This window comes from Jaculus jaculus, chromosome 1, assembly GCF_020740685.1.
Source record: "Jaculus jaculus isolate mJacJac1 chromosome 1, mJacJac1.mat.Y.cur, whole genome shotgun sequence".
In the NCBI taxonomy this organism is placed as follows: Eukaryota; Metazoa; Chordata; class Mammalia; order Rodentia; family Dipodidae; genus Jaculus; species Jaculus jaculus.
Window position 1 is genome coordinate 322784215 of NC_059102.1, and position 17285 is coordinate 322801499.

The window sequence follows — 17285 nt, forward strand, 5'->3', positions numbered from 1 at the left end:
CGCCTTTAGTCATATTTTCATTTACCCATAATTCTGACCATGAAGAAATGGATTAGCAGCAGTCACTAGCAGTGTAATTTTCAAATGCCACTTTTTATCCTTTTACACCTCCAGGCATGAGGGAATCATGCGGTAGGTAGCCAGTAATACAATTCGGAAAAGCGTTCGCTCCCTGCCCGACGGTAGAGCCCATTGGCTGCATTGTCACTCCTCATTCTTGCCGCTCTAGGGTCCCTAAGTGACCAGGAACACGTGGTGGCGTGGATTCCTCTCGGCTGTGCAGTTTAGGAGTTGTGTCTTTAAGAACGAGAGGCTGATGAGCGACTCAAAGACAACTTTAATGATACAGCCTACGGGTTGATCACCTAGTTCTTTTGGGTATTGTCACTCAATAAATATCGATGGATCAATTAAGTTCTCAGGAGCACCGAGATACATTCTAAGAAGCTTGCCGCATTCTTTGTTTATGGAGTTAGAGGAAGAAACATGGGCTGGTGTTATGTGGCATGCCATGACACTGCGTGATGGTCACGGTGGTAGATGTTTTGTTGTCATTATTATTTTGCAAGGACGCACTCCAGGTTTTTGAAATGTAGAAACCATTTTCATGTAATATGCCTTCCACATCCCAATTCTGTCCCTGACCTAACTCACTCAACTGAGACATTTTCCCCTTGTGATATGGAGGTATGTTGCTAAGCAACGAGATCAGTAATTGGTAAATGCTTATATATGATTTGATTTGAGTTACATATAAAAATATGTAACTGGCTTTTTCCTCTTCATTATTAGACAGATGATTATCATTTGGTTTTATTTTGTCCAAATACAATGAAATAACTGTTTTCATTTGTCAAAGAGCATAACGACATGATGTAGTGGGAAGACTCTGGTCTGGAAGACAGATATGAGAATCACTAGTCCTGTGACTATAGATTAAATCAGGCAACTGCTTCCCTTTCTTTTCTTTTAAATTTATAATTTTCAATGAAAATACCTTCCTTGCTTGAAAATACCTTCTCTGCTTGACTCACAGCATCAGGTTAAGGAGAGATGTGATGATGTGTAGACAGTGTTTTAGAAAAAATAAAACTTTCCAAGGTCAAAGCACTCTCTAGAACGCTAGGCTACTTACTAGGGACTTTGCGTGTGTGTCAGTAGAGCTCCAAAAGTTGGATGGATTGGGAAGTGCGGTGTGGCCACGCGCCATCCCTTCAGCAAGACGCAGAGCCATCAGTCAGGTGGAGCATTCTGAAGAAGGTTAGTGCCCTGCATTGGCCAACAGTGAGTTAAGAGTACAGAGATGGAGACTATACAGAAGCAATGGACCACTCTACAACACAGCCCTTCCGTGAGTGTCCAAACACAAGATCTATCTTTTCTTTTTTTAAAAGGAAGTTTTGTTCAATTTTTATTTAGTTAGTTGAGAGCAACAGAGAGAAAAAGAGGCAGAGAGACAGAGAGAGAGAGAATGGGCACACCAGGGCCTCCAGCCACTGCCAACAAACTCCAGACGCATGTGCCCCCTTGTGCATCTGGCTAACGTGGGTCCTGGGGAATTGAGCCTTGAACCGGGGTCCTTAGGCTTCACAGGCGAGCGCTTAACCACTAAGCCATCTCTCTAGCCCAAGATCAATCTTTTCAAGGCTCACTGCTTTATGACTTCACTGGCAACAGTGGTGCCATGTAAAGGATGAAGCAGTTATTAAGAAAACTTATACCAGTCCTTGAAACACCAGAAAATAGTTAAGAGAAGATTTCCACTATAGGTTAACAGTGGGCACTCGCTTGCAAGAAATCAATCCATTTCCAAATTATAACAGCGTCCAGCTGAGATGTTTTAATATAATATTGTTTGAAAGTAACGGTCAACTGTGTTTTGCCTCCTGGCAGTAAATATTTTATTTGAAGTCACGTCATGATTATCTTCCTGCACTAATGAAATGGATCATTTACATAAAAGTCAGAAAAACTCTAAGACCCATATGTTTTCTCAGTCTCCAGAGACATGGAAATGCCCTTCTTGTCAGCCAATTAGAAAACAGGAAGGCACGGTGGGGGGGGGGGCTTACTCCTGATATGGGGAGACTCCAAATTAACTGACTAATATGTTTCATGCCAGTGTCAGAATACTTTTAGATGGGTATCGTTTCAAGAGGAAGCATCTCTAGTGTTTGTTACATGTGGATGTATATCTTAACTGTTTCCAGAGGGCCCACCTCAGACCAGAGGTTCTTGGTGCCTGTTCTCGCAATTTATAATCTCTTTTATTATCTTCTCCCCCTGTGTCATTGACCCCATAGATTTCCTGGAAGCTGCTGTGATCTGTCATGTCATTGCTCATTATCAGAGAGCCTTAATCCTCTGAGCATTGAAATATTTCTATAATGGCACATGAGCCCTGGTGGTGGCAGCCATTCTCACATTAAATTGCAGCTCAGCTTGTCCTTCACATGCTGATGGAGGAGATCTAGCTGCCACTGTCCCTCTCTTGGGTCAAGACCCTTTCTGGGAAGCAGGTGCAGCCTTGTGAAGGCCTTCAGTTTTGCAGTTGACCTCTCACAACAATCCATTGTCTGGATTGGGTTTAATAGACTTTGAATGACCTCTTTTTTTTTTTTTTTTTTTGAGGTAGGGTCTCACTCTGGCTCAGGCTGACCTGGAATTCACTATGTAGTCTCAGGATGGCCTTGAACTCTTGGCGATCCTCCTACCTCTGCCTCCCGAGTGCTGGGATTAAAGGCGTGCGCCACCATGCCCGGCGAATGACCTCTTTTTAATAGTTTGTTTTTATTTATTTATTAGAGAGAGAGAGAGAGGCAGATACATAGAGAATGGGCTCACCAGGGCCTCCAGCCCCTGCAAACAAACTCCAGAAGAATGCTCCATTTTGAACATCTGGCTTACATGGGTGCTGGGGAATTGAACCTGGGTCCTTTGGCTTTGCAGGCAAGGTCCTTAACTGCTAAGCCATCTCTCCAGCCCTTGAATGACCTCTTAATTTTTTTTTTATAAGCTTTATAGTTACCTAAGCATCCCACACTTGAACACCCCTCAGATAAGATGTAAGATTCTCAGGGTATGGTTAGAACACATGTTGAGTAGGATTTTAAAAAGAATAAAGGACCTGAAAAATGATTGCATTGCCTGATTTTTCCTGCCCGAGTTCTACTCTATACAAAACTAGTAATTCTTGGGCTGGAGAGATGGCATAGCGGTTAAGCGCTTGCCTGTGAAGCCTAAGGACCCCGGTTCGAGGCTCGTTCCCCAGGTCCCACGTTAGCCAGATGCACAAGGGGGCGCACGCGTCTAGAGTTCGTTTGCAGAGGCTGGAAGCCCTGGCGTGCCCATTCTCTCTCTCTCCCTCTATCTGTCTTTCTCTCTGTGTCTGTCGCTCTCAAATAAATAAATAAAATATATTAAAAAAAACTAGTAATTCTTGAAAATTGTGATGGTCTGTATTTTAGTAACCTTTGGGCACTAAGGATGTTAGAGTCAAATTTAACTCTGGTGAGATATACTGGGGATGAGGGATTTTCTATTGAAATACTCAACAATTCTGAAAATTCAGGGTGGCAGTGTATCAAACAGTTCTATCACACAAAATGAAATAAAAGAAAAAGAATTTAAAAAATTTTCTTGTTTATTTTTATTTATTTATTTGAGAGTGACAGAGAAGGAAAGAGGTAGAGAGAGAGAAAGAGAATGGGAACACCAGGGCCTCCAGCCACTGCAAATGAACTCCAGACACGTGCGCCCCCTTGTGCATCTGGCTAACGTGGGTCCTGGGGAATTGAGCCTCAAACCAGGTCCTTAGTCTTCACAGGCAAGTGCTTAACCGCTAAGCCATCTCTCCAGCCCAGAAAAAGAATTTTTTTACAAGGTTAGAGAGATGGCTCAATAGATTAAGCATTTGCCACTCTTGTTGAGGTACCCAAGTTCGATCCCCAGAGCCCATGTCAAAAGCTAGAAGCCATGGTGGGCTTCTGTAATCCCATAACTCTGACAATGACAGCAAAATGGGAGGCAGAGTCATTTCCCTGAAGCTCATGGTGAACACAGCAAAGAATGGTAGAATCCAGAATAAGAAGCCCAGCCTCAAGTGAGGCGGACAGGTGAGGATTGACCTGAAAGCTGTCCTCTGACCTCAACACACGTGCCATGGCATGTACCTGTGCATACACACACACATAAATAAAATTTAAAAAGAAAAAAAAAATCCATTAATTTCCTGTTTAATTGACATAACTAAGGTACAAGGATTCCCACTTATTTAAACCAGTTAAATTTACCATATAAGTATGGATGCTCATTTTTTTTAGACCAGGGTGGACCTATGCAATGATAGTAATAAACTATGCCATGAATGTCGTATCAATTCTAAGCCGATTCCTAAATTCAGATATCATTGTGTTGATGTGATAGGAGTGTAAGGAGATGGAGAGAAAGAGCTGAAAGTTCAGAGGGAAGAATCACAGCCACTGGGCTTCAATCCTTGCCAAGTATTTACCATTATTCTTTTCACGATGGACAACACTCAGCATGGCATCACTTTCTTTATAGGTGTTTAGTAAATATTAATTTTATCCTGCTAGGGAGATGATCTTTTTCCTTTACCTAAGGCACTGGGAATTGCATGAAGCTAATGGGTAGGTAAAGGTGTGTTCTGGGTGAATAGCTTCAGGAAGCATGTGACACCATTCTCAGTAACAACAAAACAGGTAAATGCTTTTTCTTTAAAAAAATGGATTTTTTTGCTTATTTTTATTTATTTATTTGAGAGTGATAGAGAGAAGGAGGCAGAGAGAGAAGGGGTGCACCAGGGCTTCCAGCCACTGCAAATGAACTCCAGAGGAGTGCGCCCCCTTGTGCATCTGGCTAACATGGGTCCTGGGGAATCAAGCCTCGAACCGCGGTCCTTAGGCTTCACAGGCAAGCGCTTAACCGCTAAGCCATCTATCTCTCCAGCCCAGTAAATGCTTTTTGAGGTTAATTTTTTGCTATTTGAAAACTTACAAACAACTCATTTCCCCTGTGTCAAGAAAAAAAAAAAAGAACTTGTAGAGCATGAATTTTACAAAACATGCTTTTAGCCAAATGACTACCTTTTTGATTCTTTTGTGACTACCTTTCTCTTATGTCCCTGAATCATATAATTATACATGAATGGTTTTTAAACTTTAACCTTCTCTTATATGCATCTCATCAGGGAAGTATATAAAAAGAGCTAAAGCAGCCACGAAATTGGAATATATAAAATAGAGATGAGCCACCTGGTTAAAGTGATGTCAAAATTAAAATAAAATGCTATTATGGAATTTATGACTCTAAGATGTGACTTCTATGCACTTCAAAATCCTGAGATTCTCCTATATAATTTTATGCATATTTAAGAAGAAAATAATTTTACAGCATATTTTTTTGAAATAAGTCCTTCTATTCATATTTCTGTGAATTGAAACCAATGGAGCTTTCCTAGGTAGATGAGAGATTCCAGAGTCTGTCCATTGAGAGCCTCTGTGCGGCAAGAGACAGGAAATCACGGGCTCACCCCACTGTATGCATGGTTGTCCCTGATGTTCCTTGTTAGTAGTTTCTATCCACTGCTTGGACACAGTGGCAAAATGTCTCCTCTTTTATGAAGCTGACTCATCATGAATGGGTTTCTTCAATGTCTAGAAAAATATCTCTTGTAAAATTAAAAAAATCCAATTGTGGGGCTGGAGAGATGGCTTAGTCATTAAAACACTTGCCTGCAAAGCCTAAGGACCCCAGGTTTGATTCTCAAGGTCCCATGTAAGCCAGATGCACAAGGTGGCGCATGCATCTGGAGTTCATTTGCAGTGGCTAGAGGCTCTGGTGTGTCCATTCTCTCTATCATTTCTATCGCTATCTCTAATAAATAAATAAAAATAAATCTTAAGAAAACAATTGTGCCTTTATGTTTTGTAATCTAACCCTTATTTAAAGATAATACACTTCAGGGCTGAAGAGATAGCTTAGTGGTTAACATTTGTCTGTGAAGCCTAAGGACTCCGGTTTGAGGCTCAATTCCCTAGGACCCATGTTAACCAGATGCACAAGGGGGCACACACATCTGGAGTTCTTTTGCAGCGGCTAAAGGCCCTGGCGTGCCCATTCTCTCTCTCTCTCTCTCTTTTCTGCCTTTCTCTCTCTGTCTGTTGCTCTCAAATAAATAAAAATTTTGAAAAAAGATAATACAGTTCAATATTAAGTACCAAAACCTAGACTCAGTCTTTGCTAAATTACTTGTTATTATAGCTCATCAGAATACCATTCATTAATATACTAAACTCTTTGTAGTACTCTCTTATTTAAAAAAAAAAAAGAAACCCTATAAAGATAGGCAATATTTTTCCTACATTCACCTATAAACAATACCTAAGTCTTGGTAATAAATAAAATGGTGATAGTGACAGCATTATTGCATGCCAACAGTGTACCGTGCACTGTGCTAAATAAACTTTTTCAGTACAGTCACTTTAAGTCACTTGCTTAATGTTTCCTACTTAATATATGGGAAGCTCTTTGTTCTGACTGAGGCTAGATGCTGAAAGTCCTCTGGAATTAAGTTCATTAAACTTCAGGGTTTTTTTTTTTTTTTAATTAAATAGGAATAATGCTAACTGCCTCGTAAGAATTTCTGAGATTCAAATGGTAGCCTGTGAAAAGCATTGGCATCCTTGCCCCAAAATACTTCCTTCCATATACTATTTATTTGTCCATTTAAAGATAGCTTGTTAGAGGAGATTGCACAGTGGCTAAAGGCACTTACTTACAGAGCCTACTGGCCCAGGTTTTGTTCCCTAGGATCTGTGTAAAGCCAGATGCACAAAGGGACGTATTCACCTGTAGTTCATCTATAGCTGCAAGAGGCCCTAGTTTACTTCTTTTCTCTAACTCTGTCCCTAAAAAATACAGAAATAATCTGGACTTCGTGGTGTACACTTTGAATCCCAGCACTTGGGAGGCAGAGGTAGGAGAATTGCCATGAGTTCAAGGCCATCTTAAGACTTTAGAGTGAATTCCAGGTCAGCCTGGAGCTACAGTGAGACCTTACCTCAAAAAACAAAACAAAACAAAAAGAAGGAAATAAATGAAAATAAGAAAATTAAAATATAGATTGTTATGTGTGTGTGTGTGTGTGGTATGCATGTGTCCATGTGTTTGCATGTGAGGGTGTATATGTACACGTGTGTGTGTGTGTTGTACGTGTGTGTAGACCCAAGGTTGATACCACGTGTCTTCCTGAATTGCTCTCTACTTTTTTTTTTTTTTAATTGATTCAGCATCTCTCACTTGAATGCAGAGTTTGCCAATTCAACTAGTCTGGTTAGCCAGCTTGCCCTGGGGATCTGCCTCTCCTTCGCCTCCCCAGCCGTGCATTACCAGTGGGCATTGCCAGGCATTGCTCAGCATGGCAAGTGCATGCTGGAGACCTGAGTCCAGCTTCTCACACCTGTGGAGAGATGGCTTAGTGGTTAAGCGCTTGCCTGTGAAGCCTATGGACCTGGGTTCGAGGCTCGGTTCCCCAGGTCCCACGTTAGCCAGATGCACAAGGGGGTGCACGCGTCTGGAGTTTGTTTGCAGAGGCTGGAAGCCCTGGCGCGCCCATTCTCTCTCTCCCTCTATCTGTCTTTCTCTCTGTGTCTGTCGCTCTCAAATAAATAAATAAATAATGAACAAAAAATATATATAAAAAAATACTTCTAATTTCCTTGCCCTGGTAGAATTTCCATTCTAGAATGGAAATAGTTAATAAGATAACTGGGTAACTAATCTAATATATTAAAAGGTATGTGTCCTGGCTGGGGATGACCAGAGAAAATGGAATTGGGAGCTTGGAAGTGTCATGTTACTTTCCTGGGGAGTTTATTTCCACTCACCCTCATAGAGAGGGCCAAAAACAGACCAAAGAAATGACTCTACCCAAGTCCATCTGCAGAGCTGGTGAGGTTACCGGAGCTACTTACAGGAGCGTGGGGGTCTGGAAGCTGCGTCACTGAAAAATCCCATTCTCAGATCATGAGCTCAGAAAGCTGCACCCCCAGAGTTCCCTGCAGAGCTTCGCTGCTTCAACACCTCAGGAAGGGGCCTCATGAGTCTTCTGAGTTTCGTGAGTTTGTGAGCCTCCTTCTCCCTCCAAGGGAATGTCTCACCCTGAGGAGACAGCTGCAGAACAGCAAGTGAGTGACTCATTTGCTGGGGCTGTCTTACAGATTACCCAGGAATGAAGTGGCTGGAAACAACAAGGGTCATTTATTGTCTCCCATGGTTTCTGAGGGCTGGAAATTCAAACAAGAAGGAATAGATGTGGTTTATGTCTGTTCCATGACATCTGAGACTCTCTGGCAGAAACCATGAGAGGAATCATCTGGAACCATCAAATACTTATGTACTCATGAGCCTGACAGTTGACCTGGCTGTCATCTGGGATCCTCTCTTCTTTTTCCTGTGACCCTTTCCCTATGACCTGGGATTCCTCATAACCTAGAAGCTGGATTACCAGGGTGAGGAGAGAGAAGGACATGGAGGAGAAGTAGAAAGAAGTGACAGAGATGCTGTTATCTTTTATAACCTAATTCCTTTCTCTTTTTTTGGCATGTGTATGAATATATATATATAGCATTTGTTTCAGTTGCTTTCTTGTTGCTGGGATAAAATAGCCAACCAGAAGCAGCTTAAGAAAGCAAAGGGTTTATATTCAGCTTATACAGTTTCAAGGGGAGTGTCCATGATGGTGGGAAAAGCATGGCAGGCCTGAACAGGAAGCCTGCGTCATATCTTCACATCAGCAAGGAGGAAGTAGACAGAGCCAACAGGGGTGGTCTGCAACACCTTAAGCCTTCCTCCAGTGGCATACTTGCTCTAGCAAGGCTCTACCTCCTAAAGGTTTCACAACCTTCCCAAATAGTATCACCTACTAGGGACTAAATATTCTAAGACATAAACCATGACAGTGTGTCTGCATGTATGTATATTTGTAGTGTGTGTGTTGGGGGGGGGGCTAGAGGTCAATGTCAGATGTCTTTCTCACTTTCTCTCCTCATTATTTTTTTTAAATATTTTATTTATTTATTTGTGAGAGAGGTAGAGAGAGAAAGAGAATGGACAAGGCAGAGAGAAAGACAGAATGGACATCCCAGGGCTTCCAGCCACTGCAAATGAACTCCAGGCGCATGCATCACCTTGTGCATCTGGCTTACATGGGTCCTGAGGAATCAATCTGTGGTCCTTCGGCTTCACAGGCAAATGCCTTAACCACCAAGCTGTTTCCCCAGCCCCTCTCATTATTTTTGAGATAAGGTCTCTTACTGAACCTGGAACTCACCAATTCAGCTAGACTAGCTACTCAGCAAGCCCCAGGAATTCTCTTGTCTCCATTTTCCCTGCACTGGGATTACAAGTCCACACCATGACGTCACTGTGCGAGTGAGTGATGAGGGTCTGAACTCATGCAAGCATGGCATGCGTCTTACTGATGGAAACATCTCTGCAGCTCCTGGAACCTAATTTTTTTTTATTTAAGAAACATTTTTATTTATTTATTTGAGAGACAGAAAGAAGCAGTTAGAGAGAGAGAGAATGGACACACCAGGGCATCTAGCTGCTGAAAAAATAACTCCAGACAGATGTGCCCCCTTGTGCATCTGGCTTATGTGGGTCCTGGAGGGCTGAGCCGGAGTCCTTTGGCTTTGCAGGCAAGCACCTTAACCTCTAAGCAATCTCTCCAGCCCCTTAATCTTTTTTTATTAAAAATATTTAAATTTATTTGCAAGCACGGGGGAGGGGTGATGGGTATGCCAGAACTTCCTGCCATTGCAAGTGAATTCCAGATGTTTGTGTCACTCTGTGCATCTGACTTTATGTGAATACTGGGGAATCGAACCCAGGCCAGCAAGCATGGCAAGCAAGCACCTTAACCACTGAGCCATCTGTCCAGCCCTTAATCTTGAAAGCCATGTAGCATCACATTCTGTTGGCCAAGACAACTTCAGAGTTCCTCTCGGGTTCCAAGAGCAGGTATATAGATCCCAGCTCTCAGCAGTGGAGTATTACTGTTAGGTTGTAAGAAGAGCAAGTGGGGCTGGAGAGATGGCTTAGTGGTTAAGGCACTTGCCTGCAAAGCCAAAGGACCCAGGTGCAACTCCTCAGGGCCCATGTAAGCCAGATGCACAAGGGGGTGCACACATCTGGAGTCTGTTTGCAGTGGTTGGAGGCCCTGGTGTGCCCATTCTCTCTCTCTCTCTCTGTCCCTGCCTATTTCAGTATCTCTGTCTCAAATAAATAAATAAAAATAAAAATATTTTAAAAGAAGAGCAGATGGAAGGCAATATTTATGGAACAATCATAACTGTTCTATTGTGGGCAGGATAGGTTCATGGATAAAGTGATATTTGAACATATTGCTTAAAGGTGAAGCAATATGCCATAGGCCTACTTCCCTGGGGCAGAACATTACCTGTCAGAAGTGGGTATGAGAGGTAGGAAATGTGCAGAAGCTAATAATGTGGCTTGCCTAAAAATGTTGAGCTTTTCTTATTAATCCAAGAGAATTAGTGGGAAAGGTGACACTCTGAGAGACATGAGCTTTATTTGCTACTATGAGTGTTTGGGGTTTTACTCTGTGCGGGATGAAGAGCCAAATGCAGGGCCTTGAACAGACAGATTAGAGAATAGTGATTCTGGCTGCGGAGCAGAGAACACACCAGAGGGTCCAGAATGGAAGGCAAGTCAGGAGAAGCGCACAGCTATGTCAGCCAGAGAGATGAGTGGCGCAGGCCATGATGGGTTGGTGAGGTGGTAAAAGGTTCCCGGTCCCATGGCTACTTTAAAATTAGCACCAGTTAAAATATCCACTGGCATTCAGTGTGCCGTGTCAACAAGAGGTGCTAAAAATGATCTGGTTGAGTCCCCGAAAGATGGGGCTGCTGTTTTCTGACAGGGGGAGAGAGAGGTGTTTAAGCCAGACATAAAACTGGAGGAGGCATAGGGTAAGGAGTTTTTTCAGTTGGGCTAAGGATGTTTGGAATTGTGATTGCAGAAGCAAACACTAAGGGATTGTGTCCAGACACGCAAAGAGCCAGGGACTGAGCCCGAGGGGCCCGTGAGGATGATGGGAGGAGATAAGGAGGCAGACCGGAAAGTGGGGGTGCTGGTGTCTAGAAGCCAGGGGAAGACGCACAGAAGAGAAGGGTGTGCGCCATGCTCTGCCAGGGCTGAGCCCATGGCAACCAGCCCCCCATCACATGGCCGTTGCTAACCTAGGTCAGAGCAGCTTTGGAGGGTTGGGGACAGATACCTGAGCGAAATGAGATTTCACAGGACGGAAGGGGGGGGAGTTTATTTTTCAAGAAGGGGCGAACAGGGGCTAGGGAGATAGCTCGGTCAATAAAGCGCTTGACTCACAAGCATGAAGACCTGCGTTCCTTCCCCAGTACACATGGAAAACTGCCTAACAGTGTCCCACACCCGTAATCCCTGAGCTGGGAAGACGGAGACCCGCGGATCTCTAGGACACCCAAGCTGGTCCTCTAGCCTCCACATGCGTGCACGTGTTCCCGTGCACACCCGAACACACGGAAAACTGTAACGCAGTGAAATAAAATGGAAAGCAGCGGGCTTGTGCCCTGTCAGGGATGATCGAGTGGAGAGTAAAGAGTGACCTATGGGAGGGACATCTTGGAGTGCTGTCCTTGTGCGTGCTTTCGCGAGTTTCAAGGACACTTGCTTTCCTCTTCTGGAAGGTATTTGTGTGGAGAGGGGATGAGAGGTGGGCCGAGGTGGAAACGACAAAAGAAAGAACAAAACCATCAGGCCACCACCTCTCCTAAGCCACTGTTCCGAGTCACCCCTGTCACTTCCTGTTGCACCATTTGGACTGGGAACCACTGCCAGCTCTGTGCTGTGCAAAAGAATGACTTACCAGCGTCCATGTTCCCCTGTGTCTAACTCTGAGAGGGAGGCGGCATTCCTTAGAAGCATCCAGTGGCTCTGAGCAGAGGCGGGCAAGTGCAGTACCACAGTGCCTGCCTCACACTGCGCTGTTAGGGAGCAAACCCCGCTGAGGAATGATGTCTGCAAGAAGTACCAGGCTAACTTTAAGCACATCCCTTTCACCCTTCACTTTAGAAGCATCTGGAAGAATGCCGATGAAATCATGCAAAAAAAAAAAAAAAAATTCCTAGTTTCCTGTTTTTACTGATTGGGGGGAAAAAAGGCATCATGGAAGCATCTGTCCAGTGCCTTTTATTTCTTCTCCTCTTCCCACTAGAATGACTACAGAGTTCCTGAGTTTGGCATGGGGGAGTGTTATCCCACCAAATCTGATAAAATCTCTTCCTTCTGCCTTTCACTGCTGTGGGAAATAGATTCCTGTTTCACAGCTGAAGAAAGTTAAGCTTTGGAATGGGAAAAAGCAATTAGGTGCATTTGTGCATGGCTCAGGGGAGTTGTCCAAAACGTGATATTTAGTGATATAAAATTAAACTTAGTTGTTCCAGATCATTTAAAAAAAAAAAACTGGGGAAGAAGGGAATGCAAAAAAAAAAAAAAAATAGTCATCATGACTTTCCACCTGCCTTCCTGGTGACCTGGCATGTCATTGCTAAGAATATTGGCTGATTGTAAAGTTTCGGCCTGTAGAGTTAAGTAATGGTTGTCCTTTAGTTTTAAGTAGGAGCTCAAATGTTTAATAACATCAAAGAAATTAGGATTATCAGAACAAGACTATCTTGTATGAGTTGAGTATGTGACCCACACACTGAGCAGACTGAGGCAGGGGGATAGCGAATTCAAGCCCAGCCAGTTTCAGAGAGTGCAATTCTGTCTCCCCTCTCTGTCACATACACCACGTTTTGTGTGGAAACATAAAGAATTAATCCAGAAATGAGCACAGTAGGGTCTCCTGCCACCTTTTGCCTTGTTTGCATCTTTTCTCTAGTGGGATTGTCATGGTCGGACTGCTACAGGGCACTTGAATGATAGAAGATGTGACGTGAGCAGCCAGCATTATATTAATGTAGCTGGTGACTGCCCCACCCTCTGCACATGCACCCTCTGTACCCCCTTGTTGCCTTGACCCCTCCTTCCTTGTACTTGCCCCAAAATTGCATTTTGTACTTAAAGACTGCCCTGCACAAAAGCCCGTTCTCCACCTGAGCGGCCTGTGGTCCCCGCGCCCTGGACCTTGGCTGGAGTTGAAATTCAGACCCCGTGTTGCGTTTCCCAAACAAGTCTAATTTATGTCTCCTTGCTGCACTGGGGCAATGTATTTTTCTTCCATGGTCACAGCATGTCCCACTTGGTCACCACATGGTTCTTCATCAGACCGGCTTGGTTTTTACAAGGTGCTAGAGTTTATAAATGAGCTTGTAGGGTTCCTCACACTGGAGTTTATACCAGCGAAGTTAGGGGATAATTAACGTAATAGGTGCTATTTATCCCCAAAGATGACCGGCTTTATTCATGCTTGAGCTGAGCGCTGGTGGAAAACAAACAATTCTTTGTAACTGGTGATTGCAGAACCATGTGATGTGATGGTATAGCTTTTTTTCCCCCCCTGCCATATAAATGATTGGGTAGCTCATTAATTAAGTTCACTGTGTGTACCGAAGGGCTACGGGACACTGAGAATGAGGGCAGGAAGGATAATTAAGGGGCTCTTTAAGAGAAAGGAAAAGGTGGCCCCAGCATAGCTGGTTGTCTTGGAATGTCCCCCTTATTGTTGCTCCCTTGCGTTTCTCCTGCAGAGCCGCCCAGAAGTTAAATCTGTCTTCTAAGAAGAAGAAACATCGGCCTTCCACTTCTTCCGCTGCGGAGACACCCCTCTTTTCTACCAGCTTCAGTGGGATCCTGCAGACCTCACCTCCCCCGGCCCCACCCTGTCTGCTGAGGGCTGTTAACAAGGTGAAGGACACCCCTGGCCTGGGCAAGGTAGGTGCCATTCATGAACTCAATGTGTAGGATGTCTGACCGCATCTGGGAAAGAAGAAAAGAATGTTGGGCTCCGGTTTGTTAAAATGAGGAGGTACCAGGGAGGAGAGATACAATGAAGCTGGTTTGGAGGGAATAGAAGCCTCCCTTCATCCACAGTTCAATTCTGCATTTTCAGTTATCTAGGGTTAACTCTGCCTGAATGTTGTCATAGAGAGTTCTAGAAATAAACAATGAAGAAGCTCTAAATAACTTTTATCCAAGCAGACTGTTGTTGTAGATGTGCTATTTGATTATAGTTTGCTGTTCTCTTAATGTGACTAATTTTCAAGTGTATATGCAGGGAAAAATAACAGAATGCACGAGGTTTGTAAGGAAAAAAAAAAACCAGCATGCATGAGGTTTATCATTTCTGGCTTTCATGGACAGTCTTGGGGACTAGATACTGTAAGAGGTTTTTCTTTATTTATTTTTTTGGTTACATAAATTTAGTAAATTAAGTTGCTCAAATCTGATTTACTTTCGGTGGAGCAAAGTACAGCTTTGCATTGCTCAACAGAATTGTACCCATTAAAAAAAAAAAAAAACACAAATCAGAAGTAGGGGCAGATTGCCCAGTGAACACTCTGGAGTAAGGAAGGCATAAAAGCACTTTGTAGTTTCGCTGCGGCCCTCTCAATTTTCTCCTCCCCTCTAGAGAAATCATGACTTCTGTGTTTGAACCAGACCATCGACATGATTTCTGGGGAGTATTTTTCAGTCTTGATTTTCTAGCCAAGAAATGCAATTTGGAGTTGTTAAAAGGACTTAGAAAAACACACAGGAAGTCTGTTACAAGATATTGCTCGGTCGCATTTGTGATAACTTTATTTTTAAATGTCAGGCTAAATTCTCTCTCTCCTGATAAACGTCTGGGTGAAGCAATTTATGGCTTAGTCTTCAATGGGCAAATAAAGTGGGGTTTATCAAAACATGAAGCTGAAGAAAGAGGTGGTGGTTTTCTTCATGATTCACATCAGTAGTAGGGATGGGGCATCACAGCCTGAGACTTAACTTGGACCTTGGGCTTTGCTTCAGGAAGTTGCTGGTCTTTCGGAAGGGCGCAGAGGCTGTGTAGATTGAGGTGTTACTAATTCAGCCCATGGACTCCTGTACATTTGGCACTTAGACATGGTTTTGCCCAAATTTATGGTCTTCACAAGATCGCAGTCCCTCTGGATCAACCCTACGCCCTCTGCCTCGTCTTGCTTCATTCTTTTGTCCTCTCTCAGTTTTCCCTATCTCCTCCCATTCTAGCCCACCCCTAGTCCTGCCATTACTGGGAAACCCTTGACTTTGTCATGTTCTTCCTCAAAGTATTTAAATTTTAAGATGAAGGTGGCTACGGCATTGGTTACTGAAATAGCAAGCACCCAGTTCTGGAATTTTCCATCGTGCTTCTGGGCAGTCAACAGGAAGCTTCCACGGGCCCAGAATTAAAGACAGACGTAGGGCAGCAGTCTATGAGGGCTGCTCCACTACCCTATGAGGAAGCTGATGGGCGTCTCTGTTCTGGGAGAGGACCGTGGGCATGGGAGCCGCTGAGGAAAGGCACTCACGTCTACACTGGCACATGAAGGGATGAATGGTTGATAGGCTTCTAAAGGCTGTGGGTCTAGGTGACTACATGGCCTTTTTTCCTTAACTGTGGCAAAATACTACAGTGTGACATTTACCATCATAACCACATTCAAGTATGCATGGGTGCTTATTTTGCTAACAGTTTGGAGGCTCCAGTGGCAGAGCTGTGCTCCCTAGGCAAGAGCAAAGCCAGATACCATCCTTCCTCTCCCCAGCTCTCAGCTTGAAGCAAGAGTCCCATTTCTCTTAAGTGTGAACAGACATTTACATGTTTATCTCTTTGAAAAGGTACCAGATGATTGGCCAGACTGGGTTGTTCATACATCCCACTATGGCCCCATCCTGGACACTTCACAGTGAAGCTTATTAGAAATGTTCTGTCTGTGGGGCTAGAAAGACGGCTTAGAGGTTAAGGTTCTTACCCGAGAAGCCTAAGGACTCATGTTCGCCTCTCCAGATCCCACGTTAAGCCAGATGCACAAAGGTGAGGCAAGTGTAAGATCCTACTTTCCCACTAGGTGGCGCAAGCATCTGAAGTTCAATTTCAGTGGCTGAGGCCCTGGCACACCAATTCTCTCTCTCCCTTTCCTCTTTCCCATGCTTTCTCTATGATGATGATGATGATGATGATGATGATGATGATGATGATGATGATGAAAGAAAGAAATGTTCTGCCTGCATCTGTAACCCTGTACTGATAGAGTCAATGGCAATATGTCTTCAGGTGGCCCTGGGCCCAAATGCAAGGCTTTCCGTCTCTTGTCTATGTTCCTAAACCTCGCCCCATAGTTTGGAAACAGGGTGTCAGAGGCCAGGGACCAAAAACAGTGGAAAGGGTGCATGCCAGCAAGAAGGTAGACCCAACACTTGCAGAACAATGGTATGGAAAGCAAAGGGTGCTGGCTTAATGTGGATATCACAGCGCATGGTACATAGCACACAGACATGAACTGCCTTCCAGTGAAGATATACATACTCTGGCAAGTCAGCAAATCATGCATTTGGGTGTTTATAGTCAAAGGCATGATTCCTCTGATTCATTTGCAATTCAAACTGCAGCCAGAGCCCCGAGTCTGCTGTAGAAAGAAGCGTGTCATGGTTGACTGTGGCCATCAATCCAGGAGTCACAGCAGAGACGAAGGCATGACTTCTTGTTTTTAACATGTGCATGTATGTGTAAGTATGTGGGGGGGGGGGTTGCATAGGAATGTAGAAGCCAGAGCATAATATGAGGTGTTTTCTTCACTCTTTCTCCCCCTTGTTGAGACGGAGTCTCTCACGTGAACAACATCTCTAGTCAGGCCAGATAACTTGCCCCAGAGAATCCGTCTCTACTTGCTGAGTGCTGGAATGACAGGCAGGCTGTCATTGCCATCCAGAAATTATTCGACTGCTGGGACTCTGAACTAAAGTCCTCATGCTCATGGGACAAGCACTTTACCAACTGAGCCACCTCCCCAGCACCAAAGGTGTGACTTCAAGCTGACCAGTGACCACATGGTAGCTGACTCCCCCTCCTGTTCTCCTGAGTGGGTGGTGGGGAGGAAGTCCTGGTCCGAGAAAATGTGTTCTCTGGAAGGTTAGAATAGGCATGTGCTTGTGACAGAAAATGTGTGCTGTCATTAAAAGAAGTTGGACTTGAGAGGTGGCTTAGCAGTTAAGGCACTTGCCTGAAAAGCCAAAGGACCACAAGGTTCGAGTCCCTGGGA

General features: G+C 44.0%; 1 protein-coding gene across 1 annotated transcript in view; it reads left to right on the top strand.

Moving 5' to 3' along the window:
- Window positions 1-17285, top strand: part of Kif26b (kinesin family member 26B) — a 541264-nt gene that overhangs the window by 383047 nt on the left and 140932 nt on the right. Inside the window, exon 5 of the mRNA XM_045152420.1 lies at window positions 13773-13956. Coding sequence (XP_045008355.1) covers window positions 13773-13956 — 184 coding nt within the window. The remainder of the gene's footprint in view (window positions 1-13772; window positions 13957-17285) is intronic.